The sequence below is a fragment of the Sus scrofa genome, chromosome 14, assembly GCF_054392235.1.
Source record: "Sus scrofa isolate SSC_HxYL_T2T_F1_AM1 chromosome 14, Sscrofa_HxYL_maternal_Yorkshire_Landrace_v2.0, whole genome shotgun sequence".
Taxonomy (NCBI): domain Eukaryota; kingdom Metazoa; phylum Chordata; class Mammalia; order Artiodactyla; family Suidae; genus Sus; species Sus scrofa.
Genome location: NC_139396.1, coordinates 64,238,188 through 64,254,341, shown reverse-complemented (window position 1 = coordinate 64,254,341; position 16,154 = coordinate 64,238,188). Strand labels below are relative to the sequence as shown.

General features: G+C 47.3%; 2 protein-coding genes across 3 annotated transcripts in view; one reads left to right on the top strand and one right to left on the bottom strand.

The window, feature by feature from the left end:
* The window catches only part of KIAA1671 (KIAA1671 ortholog), a 213,786-nt gene extending 199,868 nt beyond the window's left edge, over window positions 1-13,918 (bottom strand). Inside the window, exon 1 of one of the 2 annotated variants that reach the window (XM_084994628.1) lies at window positions 13,581-13,918. The gene's annotated coding sequence lies outside the window, so the exon portion shown is untranslated. Of the gene's footprint in view, window positions 1-2,526; window positions 2,870-13,580 lie in introns of those variants that run through there. The other variant, XM_021073316.2, reaches the window with a different exon arrangement.
* On the top strand, window positions 3,485-12,508 carry LHFPL7 (LHFPL tetraspan subfamily member 7). Its single transcript, XM_021073317.2, has 4 exons — window positions 3,485-3,601; window positions 6,536-6,753; window positions 8,039-8,177; window positions 10,472-12,508. The coding sequence occupies exons 2-4, from the start codon at window positions 6,553-6,555 to the stop codon at window positions 10,732-10,734; spliced, it is 603 nt and encodes a 200-aa protein (XP_020928976.2). The 5' UTR covers window positions 3,485-3,601; window positions 6,536-6,552; the 3' UTR covers window positions 10,735-12,508.
* Window positions 13,919-16,154: the final 2,236 nt, after the last annotated feature.

Here is a 16,154-nt window from a genome sequence, read left to right as displayed (position 1 = left end):
TGAATGAGTGGGAAAAAATCCTGACAGTCATCTCTTCAAAACCCTGGTGTGTTCCAGACACTCATTTCACACTGGAGAGACTGAGGCCCAGTAAAGCAGGGATGCCCTGACCAAGGCCACACTGAGTGTAGGTGGCAGAGGTGGGACTTGAGCCTCCATCTCAGGCTTCAGTGGACTCTCCTACTTCTGAAAGCACCGACTGGTATGTCATATTTGTCAGGTCAGCATTTATAGCATCAGAGTGGAGCCTGTTGCTCTCACCCACCCAGGATCCATCCACCACCTTCTGCTAATAGTTTTCCTCCAAGAAACCACCCTGTCCCCCACCACTAGTCCATGTAGTTCTAGAATGAAGCGTATGACATGCCTATTCTAACCCCCAATCTCCAACCTTCAACCCCTAATCCTTGAGCTCAGGACCCAGGTCTGGCCAGTTTGAGGATCCTATTTCCTGGGCCACAATGATTGGTTTCACAGATGGGCATGTGACCCAAGTTTGTCCAATGAGAGTTAGTCATAGCAATTTGTAGCAACTGTGTGCAAAGAGGAGCTTTCTTTTTTCCCTGGGGTTGCTAAACCTGGAGGTACCAGAAACCAACACTGTGGGACAGAATCTGCCTAAGAGTAAACCCAATCCAGCAGAAAACAGCTGAGAGAGAGAACCATTGCTTGTTCACCTGGATCCAGATGTGCCTGAAGCTGTACCATAGAATTTGCAGTTATGTAAGCCAATACATTTCTTGTTTCCACTTGAGCCAGTTGGAGTTGCACGTTCATCACTCACAGCAAAAGACAAAACAAACACCTACTCTGTGCCAAGTTTTATGCTGACTGCTGTGGATAAAGATTTTTCAGATCCAGTGCCTACACTCTGGAATTTCACAGCCTGCAGGGCGGATATTCAGATCCCAGAGAAATATCCATCAACTAGAATCATAGAGGCAGAAAGGTAGAGAGGACAGTGGCAAGAATTTCAACACCTGGTGTTTAATCATAGATCGTTTAATCCCTATTCATGCCTTTTCCTACCCAGGAAACACCATACCCTCACCCCCATCCTGATCTGGGGCTGGTTTTCTTTCTTTGCCCAGCTACCCAGCAGCCCCAGTGAAAGGCTGTTGATTTAAGAAACTGAGAAGGAAAACACACACACACACACACAGTCTTCTCAGAACAGCTTATCACACACCTGGGCTTTGTTCACCAGCCTGAATGTTTCCTTCAAACAAAAAGACACCTTTTACGAGGTCACAAACTTAACGTTCAAAGCCGGAGCCTGTGAAGAAATGGCCACGTTGGAGGGTCTTGACCTGGTGTGGTGAGTCTGGAAGGAAGGGGGATGTATGGTCAGGAGTGAGGGGAGAGGAAAGTATTGTCCAGGGGCCATAAAGGGCTTTAAGGGTCCATGAGTCGCTGAAATTATAATTGTGTGTGTGAGTGTGTGTGCACATGCAAGTAAGTCTGCATGAACGCATGCGTGCTTTTAAGTCATATTTTCAAAGGAATCCATCACCTCTAGAAGGTTAAGTCTCACTGGTCTAAGACATGGCCATGCTTCTGCAGATGGTGTTTTAGTCTATTCAGGCTGCTGTAACAAAGTGCCATAGACTAAATGGCTTATAAACAACAGAAATTTGTATCTTACAGTCTGGAGCCTGGGAATTCCAAGATCCGGTAGATTTGGTGTCTGATGAGATCCTGCTTCCTGGTATACGGGTGGCCATCTTCTTGCTGTGTCCTCACATGGTAGAAGGGGTGAGGGAGCTCTCTGGGGTCTCTCTTTTTCTTTCTTTCTTTTTTTTTTTTTTTTTTGGCCAAGCCCGCAGCATATGGAAGTTCCCAGGCCAGGGATGGAACCTGTACCACAGCTGTAACCAGAGCCACAGCACGGACAACAGCTGGATCCTTAACCTACTATGTCACAAGGACACTCCTCTGAGGCCTCTTTTGTAAGGGCACTAATCCCATTCATGAGGGTTCTGCCTTCATGACCTCATCACCTCCCAAAGGCTCACTTCTTTTTTTTGTTGGGTTTTTTTTTTTTTTGGTCTTTTTTTTTTTTGGTCTCTTTTTTTTTTTTTTTGCCTTGTCTAGGGCCACACCCATGGCATATGGAGGTTCCCAGGATAGGGATCCAATCGGAGCTGTAGCCACTGGCCTACACCACATCTACAGCAACACGGGATCCGAGCCGAGTCTGCAACCCACACCACAGCTCACAGCAACGCCAGATCCTTAACCCACTGAGCAAGGCCAGGGATCGAACCTGCAACCTCATGTTTCCTAGTCGGATTCGTTAACCACTGAGCCAGGACGGGACTTCCAAGGCTCACTACTTAATAACATCATCTTGAAGGTTACAATTTCAGCATATGAATTTCGGGGGCGGGGTGTGTGTGTGTACAAACACTCAATTCATTGCATTAGGGAAACAGAGGTGTGAAGCCATTACGTTGCACTATATTTGATCCAGTTTATACAGCCAACTTATAAAAAAGCTGGAAAAGCACCAGAAACCGGGCTTACCTGGCCGTGCAGCTAGGAGAACGAGACAAGGTATGTGGTTCAAAGTCCTCTCCCAAATTTGACTTGCCTATCTTCAGATCTCAGCCTGGACGTCCCCTGGCCCCCAGGTGACCTGATCAGGTGCCCCTTCTCTGTTCCTGCCCGGAACATGTCCCTGGGCTCTCTCTTGCTATGAAGCTGTGTCTGTTTGCATCTGTTGATTGATGGATGGGCGAAATGCACATCTCAGACTTAGCTTAGGCTACACTGCCCTCATATCTCCGCCTCTCCTAACAAACCACCCCTCCCACAGCTTCCCCATCTCAGTAATGCAGCTCCCTCAACCCAGGTGCCAAAAGCCCTTGCCTCCTCGTGCTCCCTCGAACTCCAAGTCTAATCAATTCCACTCCAAGCAAATTCCACTGGCTTGACCTACCTTTGACCTTCAGCATGGATCCAGAATCCAACCACTCCTTGCACCTGCCCCCGCCTCCCCCCTCCTCCCTGACAGAGCCACTAATGTCTCTCACCTGACTGGAATTGCCTCTTGATTGTTTCTCCTTTGCCCTCCTTTCTGCCCACCCTCCACTCAGCATCCAGAGCAATCTTTTTAAAACATTGAGACAGGTCATAACACATCTCTGCTTGACACCATCCACAGACTCTCATCTCACTTAGAAATTAAAAGCCAAAGATATAGCTATCATTACCTACACAGCCCACCAGTCTCCCCACCTCCTCATTCCTTCCAGTCCCTGGGGCCTCTGCACTTCCTCCAACATGCCAGGCACACACTCACCACAGGTCCTTTGCACCTGCTTCTCCTGCTGCCTGGACTATTCCTTCTCCACAAATCCACTTGGCTTCCTTCCTCAGCTCTTGCTCAAAGGGTTTCCATGACCATTCCACAATCACTTGCCACCTCCCTTTCTGGCTTCATTTTTTCCTAAGGCACTTATTAACATCTGGCATCTTACATATTGAGTTATTTCCTTATTGTCTCTCTTTCTCTCACTAGAGTGTAAACTCCAGGAGGACAGTGGTTTTGTCTGTCTTCCTCACCACTTCTAGCACCTAGAAGAGTTCCTGGAACAAGGTAGATACTCAATAAATATTTATTGAATGGATGGATGGATCTATCCCATTTGTCTGTCTCCCCCACAAAACCCCAAGCTCTTTAAGGCAGGGACCATGTTCCCTTCACCATTGTATCCGTGAAGATCACACACATAGTGCTGGGCACATAAAAGTTGAATGAATGAATGATCAACCCCTCAGCTGACAGATGTGGACATGGACTCCAAGATAAGAAAGGGACTTGGATGTGGGGATATACCAAGGCAACTAGGGGCCACTTCTAATCTCCCAAACCCCAGTTCCCCATCTGCCATGCTGGACTGTGGCTTCCCTGTGGCCATCTGTGCCTTATAGCTGGAGCAGGTAGGAGGTTGACCAAACTCTAACCCTGGGTGGCCCCAGAAAACTAGTGGGGTATTTGACTTTTAAACTAATTCCTTAATGTGACTTTAGGGTGGAGACTCAGGAGACCAATTTCCTGAGTCTGAATCCCTGGTCCACCACTCACTACCTGAGGCTTCTCTGTGTCACCTGTAAAATGGGAACTACCTATCCTACCATCAAGTGGCCATGAGGCTTAAACTGAATGAGGCGCTGAGTTTAGAATGGGGTGTGGTGAGTGCTCCAGAATTGTGAGCTGCAGTGAACAGCTAAGTGCTGAGAAGCAGGAGAAAATATTCAACCCTTTTCAAGTTCCCCTTAGGTGAATTCCAGCTAATTGGAGCCTTGGCCGGATGTGGTTTCGGGTTATAATGCCTCATTTAAGTTTCTGGGCACCTGGACGGTCGGCGTGGTTTTCCCAGGTGACACTGAGCACGTTATCTGGAAAACAAAACTCCTTTCAAGGTCAGAAACGCCCGGAGAGGCACCGGGGTAGTCAGAGAGAGGCAAAATCACTGGCCGCTGTCAGCTCTGGGCTCCCTAGCTTCCTGGCTGGAATTACACCCCTGGGGATCCTGCCAACCCCCAAGTTGAGGCTGATTTTAGTGTAGGAAAAAAATCCATCCTCCTTCACTGAAGGGACTGCACCTTATTTGCTGGCTAGCTGCCATGAGGTTTTTCTAATCCGGGGAATAAAATGTCTGTTCCACCTAACCCTGACCTACTTGCCTACACTTAGCTCAGCCCCTCCCCCTGCAACACACCTGCATTCGACCCCCTAGAACCTTTGAAACAACCCCATACCCCATTTCCAGAGAGGTGAGGTGACCTCCCCAAGGTCACACCACTGGGAAGGGGGGGGTTGGACATCACCCTGCTCAGTGATTGAACCCAATACCACCTGCCCCACTGGGATTTCGAATCTGCTTTTACAGACAGAGAAACTGAGGCCAGAGCAGTGGGGCGACTTGCCCCAGCTCACACAGCTGGAAAATGATAGAGGGAGTGGGTAGCCTCCAAGCCCAGGACTCTGGGCACGTTTAAAGTACTGGCTGGGCTTAGAGTCCCAAAGTGAAACCCAAGGTTGAAAAGCACCAGGCCTGGAAAGTCTGTGTGTGGGTGCACTTGGCCAGCTCAGCTGCTTTTGACCCTGGGTGCCCTTGGGCTGGCTCAGCCCTTCTGGGCCTCCCTTCTGACCATAAATGACAACCGTGGCTCTTAGCAAGCCACCTTCCTGCCTCAGCCTCCTTATCCGACCTCCATTATGATTTTGGTCAGTCTGGACTGGAAATCAACTCGCTTTTTCACTAAAATAAATTTTAATTTGAAATGGATAACCAGTATCAGGCCAAAAAAATCGAATGAAACCACCACAACAAATAAAGCAAAATCCAACCACATCCTCCAAATCTCACTGGATTCTGTTGCCTGTTCAAGGCTCCCCATCTTTTTAAAAGTGGAGATTGACAGGTGCTCGGAATCATGACCTATTAGCTCCAAGAGAGACATTCTCCTTGATGTGAAGAGAAGGACTGAAAGAGGATTGAAAACTAACTCCTGGAATTCTATTGTTGACTTTTAAAGCTGGGTCCAAGCGTTACCTGAATATCTGCCAAGGACCACATGAGGCACCATGTAAAACAATATATGAAAAAATGCCATTTACATTCATGAAAAATACAGACCTACTGAACAATATAGACTTTGTGAAAATACCTCCAAACAAAAAGACATACATTAAATAATTAAAATGGTCAGAGATTGGGAGGAGTTAGTTTACAAGCAGGGTGGTTGCTAAAAACTCAGCATCCTTGTGTGATTTAGAAAAAGGTGCCCCCTCTGGGTAGAAGCAGACCTTTTGGAGAGTGCAAGGCTTGATGGACCTGAAACAAATACAACATTTTAAGTCAACTATACTCAAGTACATTGAAAAAAAAAAAAAAAGATTTGACGAGCAGAGCAAATTAATGAACAAATGAATGAATGAATGAATGAAACATGGGAGAAGACTTGCATGAAACAGTAATGATCATGTCCTGCGAGGACCGGTTGTGTTCAAAGGTCTGTTTAAGCACTAGCACTTTTTTTGTTTTCTCTTTTTAGGGCCGCATATGTGGCATAGGAAGTTCCCAGGCTAGGGGAAGAATCGGAGCTCTAGCTGCCGGCCTACACCACAGCTACAGTGGTGGGATCTGAGCGGTGTCTGTGACCTACACTGCATCTTTCAGCAATGCTGAATCCTTAACCCACTGAGTGAGGCCAGGGATCGAACCTGCGTCCTCATGGATACTAGTTGGATTCATTGTTACTCTGCCACAACAGGACCTCCTAATCACTAACATTTATTCTAAGATTTGGGGTTTCCATTTCCAGAACTTGTTAGGGCAAAGCCCCACCAGCCCACCCCAGTTATTAACACCTCCTCTTGCATCCCAGGCCAAAGGGAGGCTGATGACCTGGGATCTGAAGACCAGATCCCCAGCTGACGGGGGGGTGGGGGGTGGGGGGGGGGGAGACACTTCACCAGCCCCTGTTTCTCTCCTTCTGCTAATCTTGTCCATTGACCCCCTAGGTCACTGACACTCCCTGATGGTGGGCAGTGTGTGGGCAGCTCTGGGGCTTTCCCTCACCTGCATCTCAGCCCTCAGCCTCATCTCCCCTGCCTGGTTCCAGACCACCACCTTCTCCTTCGGTGTCTTCACCTACTGCTCCTGGCCTCAGGGTGACCGCTGGAACCAGAGCTGTGGGACCTTCAGGTCTCTGGATAATATTCCTGACTTTGCCTGGAAGGTGAGATGTGGGCTCATCAATTCATTGGGATCTCAAGGGGCACTCTTAAACCCATTCGAGCAAAAAAAAAAATTGCCAATTTCTGCCCACTTCCCTTCCAGCCTTTGACTCTGTAGATGTGGGGTGGGGTCTCGTTATCTTCCTTTTAGCAAACAAACACCCAGTGTGATGCTGAAGGCAGCTGCCAGCTGGTGCAGTGCCTTTGCACAAATTAGGAAAAGAATGCCTTCAGGACACTACACTGCCATCTGCTGGAAATTTACAGTAGTCAGCATTTCAGAGATGACTCCCAAAGCCATCTCCTAAGAGTTGTGCAGTGCACAACCTGTACACACCCACCTGGTTACCCTCGAAGCACTGCTAGGTTTGAAAATCACAGCTAAGGTGTCAAAAGTCTCTGTTTTGATGCAAACTGCCAAATTCAACAATGCAGACAATGGGTTGGGACTCCCAATTCAACAGCTCTAGGGAAGATTACACTGCCTTCAAAACTCTTGGTAAGCCTGCTATATAGCAGGTACCGAATAAAGGGAAGGGTTGTTTTAGATAGAGATCTTTTTTTTTCTTTTCTTTTCTTTAGGGATGCACCCTTGGCATATGGAAGTTCCCAGGCTAGGGGTTGAATTGAAGCTACAGCTGCTGGCCTACACAGCCACCACAGCAATGGGGGATCTGAGCCAAGTCTGCGACCTACACCACAGCTCACGGTGATGCCAGATCCCCAACCCACTGAGCGAAGCCAGGGATCAAACCTGCATCCTCATGGATCCTAGTCAGGTTTGCTAATGGCTGAGCCACAAAGGGAACTCCCAATGTTAATTCTGACTTTATCACTTAAATAGCTTATGTGCCATGGACAATGACTCCAACCTCTTATACCTCTGTTTGTTTACAGGATAAAAATAGCATAGACCTTGTGGTTTTTTTTTTTTTTTGTCTTTTTGCCATTTCTTGGGCCACTCCCACGGCATATGGAGTTTCCCAGGCTAGGGGTCTAATCAGAGCTATAGCTGCCAGCCTATGCCAGAGCCACAGCAACGAAGGATCCAAGCCGCGTCTGCAACCTACACCACAGCTCACGGCAACGCCGGATCGTTAACCCACTGAGCAAGGGCAGGGATCGAACCCGAAACTTCATGGTTCCTAGTCGGATTCGTTAACCACTGCGCCACGATGGGAACTCCCGTTGTGGGGTTTTGAGGACTCAGTGGCTGATCAGTAAGCAGAGAGAGTACACACTGTCCCCATCCTAGTCAACACCCTCCTGCCCTTCTCTTCCTGGCAGGTGTCAGCTGCGATGCTCCTTGGAGGCTGGCTCCTACTGGCCTTCAATGCAATTCTCCTCCTGTCCTGGGCCCTGGCCCCAAAGAGACTGTGCCCAAGGAGGGGCAGTGGCCCAATGCTGGGGGTGCAAGCAGCAGCAGGTAAAGCCTCTGTCACACAGTATGTGTTCCAGACATGTGTGTGGAATGAGTGAATGGATGGATGAACGAGCCTGTAACCAGAGTCTTGCCTCTTGGGTGAATCTCAGAGATAAATCCTAGGATTGTAAACTATTCCTGGGTTTTATCAAGCCAGAAATTGGGGGGTAGGAAATGGCATCCTTAACATCAGCCTCTCCTACCTTTGGCCGGACCCAGTCCTAATGGTCTGTTCTCCTTTGTTTCTCTCCCATTCATCCACTTTGCATCATTTTTACCAGGACCACCATATATAGTTGGGCAGGTTGTGCACTGCACAAGGGTGTCCTGGTGAGGACTGAGAGCTGCTGAAATCTAGCCTATGTTCCACTTGCTGTGAAACTGCAGGGCTACATCTATGCAGAAGGGTTTTTATTTTTTTTATTTTTTATTTATTTATTTTTTCTCTCTCTGATTCATGCATGGGCTTTGGATGGTCTAGCTCAGGTCTTAATTGTAACCCTCATCCAAATAATTCTTCACTATCTCTCACCTGGATTAGAGGTGACCACCTCATGCATTTCCCTGCTGCCACACTTGCCCTCTAGAGTCTGTTTGCCAGCCCCTGGCCAAGTGGGTCTTGCTAAAGCTGAAATCAGATCCCACCACTCAGACTGGCTTATCCACATGCCAATGACTTATCAATGAGCATCCGATGATGAAGCCCTCCCTCCCTCAGACCTGATTTCTTACCCACTCTGCCAGGCTCAGTATGCTCTGGCCATACTGGCTCACTTTCTGTTGCCCATATACACCAAGCTTGTTCCCTCTGCCTGGACTTCTCTCTCCTCAGATCTTCAAGTCTTGCTCCGCCCACTTCATTAAGGGCTCTGCTCAAACATCACTGCCTCAGTGACAGCCATTCATGACCTCGAGTTAAGGGAGATTCCCTCACCTTAAAGTCTCCTTCCTCCTACTTTTCTTTCTGTTTTTCATGGCACTTACCTGAAATATCTTGTATGTCTACTTGATTATTGTGCATCTCTCTCCACTAGAATGTCAGCTTCATAAGGGCAAAGACATCTGCTTTGATAGCACCAGCACGTAACACAGTGCTTCACACACAATAGATGTTCACCAAATGTTTGTTGCATCAATGGATGGAGATACAGTCCTTGTCTTTGGTTTGCAGTAGCTGGTGGAAGTGGGGTGTGTTAGGCAGTTATAACTCAATGGATCTTTGGCATAATAGGTTGAGCACAGGATGCAAGAAAAAATCTACAAGAGGTACCTGGTAAGTGGTGGAGGGAGTTAAGGAAGGCTTCCTGGAGGAAGCATTACTGAGATGAATCTGGAAGGATGAGTGGGAGTTAGCCAAATGTAGAAGGGCATTTCAGGTAATGGCACACCACGGGCAAAGGCATGTAGGCAAGACCAAGGCACTTGCAGGGAACTTCAAGTGGACAAAAGTGGCTGAAGCGGGGAGGATGTCACATGATTCTCCTGCACTGGGAGTGCCTTCAAGGTGAGGAGGTGTCTGGTTCATTTTCTTAGTATCATTAGTGTCTTCTACAGAGCCCCTAACAGTTTTGATGAATGAATGCATGGATGGTTGGGTGGGCTGATGAATGGATGGAGTGGGGGTGGTAAGCAGGTGGATGAACTGATGGATGGATCAATAGATATTTTAGGATAGATGGATGAATGGATGGATGGAGGGATGGGAAAATGGCTAGATTGGAATGTGGATGGTTGGATAGCTGGCTGGCTGGATATATGTGTGAGTGGCTAAGGGGCAGTTGAATAGATGGATGAGATGAATGGATAAGAAGATTCAAGAATGAAGAGAATGAGTGGATTAGAATGTAGTTGAATGAGGAGTTCATGTGGTGGCTCAGCAGAAATGAATCTGACTAGCATCCATGAGGACGCAGTTTCGATCCCTGGCCTCGCTCAGTTGCAGTGAGCTATGGTGTAGGTCGCGGACACTGCTTGGATCTGGCATTGCTGTGCCTGTGGCATAGGCCAGTGGCTATAGCTCTAATTCGACCCCTAGCCTGGGAACCTCCATAAGCTGCAGGTGCAGCCCTAAAGAGACCAAAAAAGAAAAAAAAAAGTATATGGCTGAGTGGACAGGTGAGTAGATTGACAGTTGGGTGGAAGGCTAGGTAAGTGACAGGTGGATAAAAGGATAGATGAGCCAGTAAGTAAGTGGATGGATGGATGGAAGGATGGGAGGGTGGGTGAGTGAATCCTGGGATAGAAGGTTAGCCCAGAGCCCCTTGACCGATACTAGTTTTCCTTCCTTCTGTCTCTAGCCATTGCCACCATTGTGGGCCTGCTGGTTTTCCCCATCAGCTTGGCCTCCCCATTCGCCAAGGAAGCCTGCTTAGTCTCCTCCATGTACTGCAGTGGTCAATGCCAGCTGGGCTGGGGCTACGTGACTGCCATCCTCAACGCAGTCCTGGCTAGCCTCCTGCCCATGATCAAGTGGCCCCACGTGACTGAGGTCCAGCAAAGGACCATCCTCTTTTCCAGTGACACTCAGAGCATCATTCTTATGCCAGAAATGAGCAAATAAAAATATCCCAGAAGAAGAAAAAGAGCTCAAGTTGTATGAAATCACCAAGCAGCCAGGCTCAAATCCCACCTCAGCTGCTTCCTTACTGTGTGACATCAGGCAAATCCCTTCACTTTCTCTGGACCTCAGTGTAAATTTCCTTAAAATGGGAGGTGGAATAATGCCTACCTCATAGGGTTGTTATGAGAATTAACTTGAGACACTGTAAGTATTATATGGATGTAGTGCAGCACAATGTTAAGCATAGTATTTAATAAACTTTAGTTATTACTATTGTAATCCCTACCTCACTGGCCTGTGGTGAGAATATATCTATTTATGAAAAGTGCCTGGGGGCAATTCTGAGCCCATGGTCTCCACTCAAATACTACATCTCTTTCTCTCTCTCTCTCTTTTGTTTTTAGGGCTGAATCCAGAGCATATGGACGTTTCCAGGCTAGGGGTCAAATTGGAGCTGTAGCCACTGGCCTATGCCACAGCCACACCAGATCTAAGCCACGTCTGCAACCTACACCACAGCTCACGGCAACACTGGATCCTTAACCCACTGAGTGAGGCCAGGGATCGAACCTGCATCCTCACAGACGCTAGTCAGATTCGTTTCCACTGAGCCACGATGGGAACTCCTCAAATACTACATTTTTAATGGGTACGTGCATATTTTCTCTCTCTTCCCTCCCTTTTTATAACTCCTCCTCTTGGAGAGTGTGAAAATTACTCATTTTGTAGTCAAACATTCAGTGAGTGCCCCTTACAGATGAGAGCTGGTCCAGTGCTATGCTGAGGATGGCAGTACAGGCGTTCAGGACCTGTCTCACTCCTCCATGAAAATAATCCCACTGCTGAGGAAATTTCTCTGTTATTTGGGGCACATGAGGCCCCTCACGATCCAGTCCCAATATCTCTCTTCAGCTTTTTTCTTGTCACCCACCCAACCCTGCATCTCTCTCTCCAGCCATGCTGAATCCTGAGCCTACAGTAGGGCTCTTCACAGCTCCATCCCTTTGCATGCATCACTCTCTGCCAGGGATGTTGGAGTCAGTCTGTTGCTTTTGCCTGTCACAACCCATTGCCCTTGTTTGGAAGCAGTGCCCCAATCTTCTCTTGGAAAATGACCCTTTACAACTCTCTGACCTGAAACCATGTACCAGACCCCAAATCTTTGTGTTTTGAAGTAAAAGGTCTTTCCTGTAGCCTCCCAGGTCTCCCCTCAGTCTCAGAAGGCTGACTCAAGAGTTAATGATTAGGAAATATTGTTACAGCTAAAAACTAGTTAATACAGTCTGCATGATGTTATGTTCTGCCTTGGCCCGTGAACTTATTACTAATATTTACTTCCTAGTTAGAGTTATATTGCACCTAGTCTCTGGTTTTTCACAAATGATCTCTTCCTTGCTTAACTGCTTTCTTTTATGAATGGTAACTTTCTAGTTAAGAGTTATATTGCGTCTAGTGTTTTCTTTTGCAACTGAAACACTCCCTAACACCCCTTCCCTGTAAGTAATTCATTCCAGAGAGAAGGTCAAGGAATGATAACTCCCAAGACAACCAGAAACCATCACTGGACTGACTAACACTGGCCTTGACAATTCTGAAATGATCTATGGATTAAAAATAGCACAGACACCTTAATCAATAACTCTGTCTTCTGAGCTAAACCTATAAAACCCTTTGCTACTGCCTCTCAGGATAGGACATAGTTTTGAGACATTAGCCTGCTGTGTCCTCCTTTGCCTGGCAAAAACAATAAAACTGTTCATTCTCTTCCTCAAAATTCTGTCTCCAAGATTTAATTGGTGCTGGTGTACAAAGGCCACATTTTTGACTACACACCTCAGGCTGGACAAATGAGTCCATCTAGCCAATCAAGCCTGGTCAGAATGATTGGTTCAGAGATGGGCATGGGACCTGTAGGAGCCAGCATGGAGGAGAGTGGAACTATGAGCTGGACAAAGATGGAGCTCTAAGGACTTCATTTGAATACCTAGATCCAGCCATGCCTGCTCCCCTACCTGCAGGAGACATGGTCACAGACAGCTCCAGGCTGCATCCCTCTAGCTGGGCTGCTGCTGAAGAAAGACTGAACCTCTTTCTTCCCAGAGAAGGAATCTGATTGGCCAGAATGGGGTCATGTGCCCTGGGGACAAGGGGCATGTCAAGAATCTTGCTAAACAGCATGGTTAGGTTATAATGTAGGAGATACAGTTCCCCAGAAGATGGGAGAAGTTGCTTATCCTAGAATGGAGCAAGGATGCAGGACAAGCAAAAACATGCCCAACTCTTTCTTTAAGGGATGCTTTACTGTCCCTGTTTCACAAAAGTGAAAACTGAAGCTCAGAGAGAGCTTGCCCAAGGTCACACAGCTGGTCAGTGGCAGAGCTGGGATTTGAATCCAGGTCTGTAAGACTCTGTGATGGAGGTAAAATAACCCCTGGATCTGCTGTCTCTGTCTTGATTCGGCTCCTCAAACTCTGATGGCTTTAGATGTTCAACTAAGAATATCTGTAAACAATGATACTGTATTATTAGAGTGGTTCTATTATTTTGAAAACACAGAGACCGCAGAGAATGCAGCTTGCATTCACCTTTCAGAAAAAAAAAAAAAAACAATAAGGACAATTTGACAGCTTTTTAAAAAAGTAACAGAATAAAGCAATAGAAAACCTAGGAAGCCTCCACATAGTGTCCAAATGACATGACACCACTATGTTTCTAGTGTCATCTGGAGTGCTTTGATATAAGTCAGGATCATGTGGGAAGATTCCAGGAGCCCCAAGAAGCATCCCTGTGCAAAAGTAGCAAGTTACGCCACCAAGAAGAAGCCCAAACAGCCTCAGGTCACCCACCTGCGTCTGGGATGAGCCGCCTTCTCCGTAATAACCTTATAATAGCCCCCAAGTTCCTTAATTTTCTCCTTCGCCAGTTTTAGCAATGCCAAAGGGAGCAATTCTCCAGCCTACGAAGCAGAAGCACTTAGAGAGACTCTGTATCTGACAAGAGACAGAAGGACCTCTGTCTTATTTTCTCTTCATCATCACAAGAGGTATTCTTTGTTTGCAAGGAGCCCCGCACATACCAAGGCTGGAAATCACTGTGCTCACAGGTCTGAATAAAGAAAGCCAGGAAGATGCTGGAGGATCCAGGCGTAACACCCTGATGTAATGGAAAGTCCCCAGGGAAAGGCACGGTTCTGTGGGTCATCTGCATTCTGCTGGGGTTGCCTTAGCAACGACTGGCAAGGAGGCACTTCCAAAAGGATCAAACTGTGCTCCCTCTAGAGTCTATGCCTGTCCTAGGCTCAAGCTCTCAATGTGCCCAGTGGCTTAAAAGCTAACAACACAGGGACCCCAGAACCCTTTCTGGACTCTGCAGAACCTGATGCAAACTGCCAATTCAGTGCGGGTTTTGCCCCTGCTGGGAAATGATGGCCTCACATGCCTCACTCCAAGCTGTGTCACAGCCCAAGAGGGCTCAGAGCTCGCCTCTTTCCTACTTAGCCTCCAGGAGCCCTATTCGCTCAGGTTTCAAAGACCCACTTGAGAACCTCAGCAAGAGCAGTCGATGGGAACTCAGAAACTGAGGGCTCAACCAGGAAACCATCCCCAATGATGCTAGGGGCAAAGAGTCCAAGTGAATGGGGGGCCAGAATGGAATTCAGACCCTAAGGAGGCATTATTATCCCCAGTTCACAGAAATGAAAACCAAGACTCAGAGAGGTAAAGTCATTGACCCAAGGCCACGCAGCCAAGAAGCAGCAGATTTGGGAGCCTTGCTCCCCAAATATGTGAACAAAGAGAGAAAATATGATTTCAGCTGGTGCAGTGAGAAAGTCATTGCCATTTCAACGCTCCTTTAAGTCCTCCAAGGAGAAAGGCTCATCTGCTCTAACATGTTTTTAACTTCTCAGACCCTTACCACATCTCTCTCTCTCTCTTTTTTTTTTTTTTTGGCCACCCTCATGGCATGTAGCAGTTCCTAGGCCAAGCATTGAACCTGAGCCACAGCAGTGACAATGCTGGATCCTTAACCTAGTGACCCACCAGGGAACCCCCTAAACCTCCTCTTAGCAGCAAGAAAGCAGGCTTAGGAAAGCCTTTAGGGAGAAATAGTATTTTGGGGAGTTTCAGTGTGGCACAATGGGATGGGTGGCATCTTGGGAGGCCTGCGCAGTGGTTTAAGGATTCGGTATTGCTGCAGTTGTGGTTTAGGTTGCGACTGTGGCTGGATATGATCCCTGGCCCAGAAATTTCAGGTGCCTTGGGGCCACCAAAAAGAAAATAGTATTTTGATAAAATAATATTTTTACAACTCTCTTCTGTTTATGCAAATGATCCTGGCTTACCATACGTTTGAAGTTTAAAAAGTGAATTGATATAAGTAAAACTTGTAAAGACATAATAGTACAAGGGGTGCTCAGATATGGTCCAAATCATAAAGGTTGTGCAGGTGACTAGAGTTTGGGAGATGCTGTTATAAAACTTGGGGGGAAGATTCATTGATTGATGGGCCTAATGTCTCTCAAACTAGATTATCTGTTGGAAAGAAATCTAAATCACTTCCTCCCACTGCCCTTGACTACACCCTCACCTCTCTTAGCCCCTGGGATGCTGCACCTCAGACCTGGGAGAGAAGGAAGGAAGAGGAAGAGAGGAAATGAAACGGGATGGCATACATGGTTGCCGGCTGTTCTGAAATGGAGTGGCCGGGCTTCCCCAACTCTCTGCATGAGAAGTGCTTCTTAATTGTCCCACAGCCTCTCCTACAAACCAAATGGAAATCTGGAGGTGAAAAGAAAACAGAGCATGGTTTAGAAGAGAGATGATAGTGCAGCCAGAGGGTCCTTACACAGCAGTGCTCTTCTGATGGGGACAGCATCACTCAGGCAGAACATGTGGACAGACAGTGTCCAAGTGCTTGCGGCTACAAGGAAAGGAGACGGGAGGAGGAGAGAGGAAGGAGAGGAGAGGAATAGGAGGAGTGGGAGAAGGATAAGATGAAGTGGAAGAAAGGAGGGAGGAGGAGAAAGAGGATGAAGAAAAGGTGGGAAGAGGAGTCCATAGTTAACAACTGTGCATGCCACACACACAGCAACAAAGACCCCTTTCCCATCCCTGAGTTGAGTCATAAAACGTGCCTAGTGGCCCAAGACTCATCTTCTCACATCTTTGCAAAGTGCAAATGTGTGTGTTTAGGAAAGATTTTACAAAAGCAAAAATATTCTCTTAGGATTTTTCCCCCCAAAAAACATATTGTCCATTACTATAAATCAATAGCGCATGGAATTGCACATTTGGACACACATAACAGGTGCGCTGGCGGTACCCAGGCCTGGCAGGGCCAGGCAGCTGCAAGAATAGTGGGGCCCTCTGGGAGGAGAGCCACATGACCAAGCTATGGCTGGAGTTGGAGAAATGAGATTG

Excerpts from the sequence above, each read along its gene's own strand:
- LHFPL7 (XM_021073317.2), top strand. The coding sequence starts at position 6,553 with ATGGTGGGCAGTGTGTGGGCAGCTCTGGGGCTTTCCCTCACCTGCATC. Across the intron at positions 6,754-8,038 it reads TTCCTGACTTTGCCTGGAAG|GTGTCAGCTGCGATGCTCCT; the intron begins GTGAGATGTGGG and ends TCTTCCTGGCAG. Across the intron at positions 8,178-10,471 it reads GGGGGTGCAAGCAGCAGCAG|CCATTGCCACCATTGTGGGC; the intron begins GTAAAGCCTCTG and ends TTCTGTCTCTAG.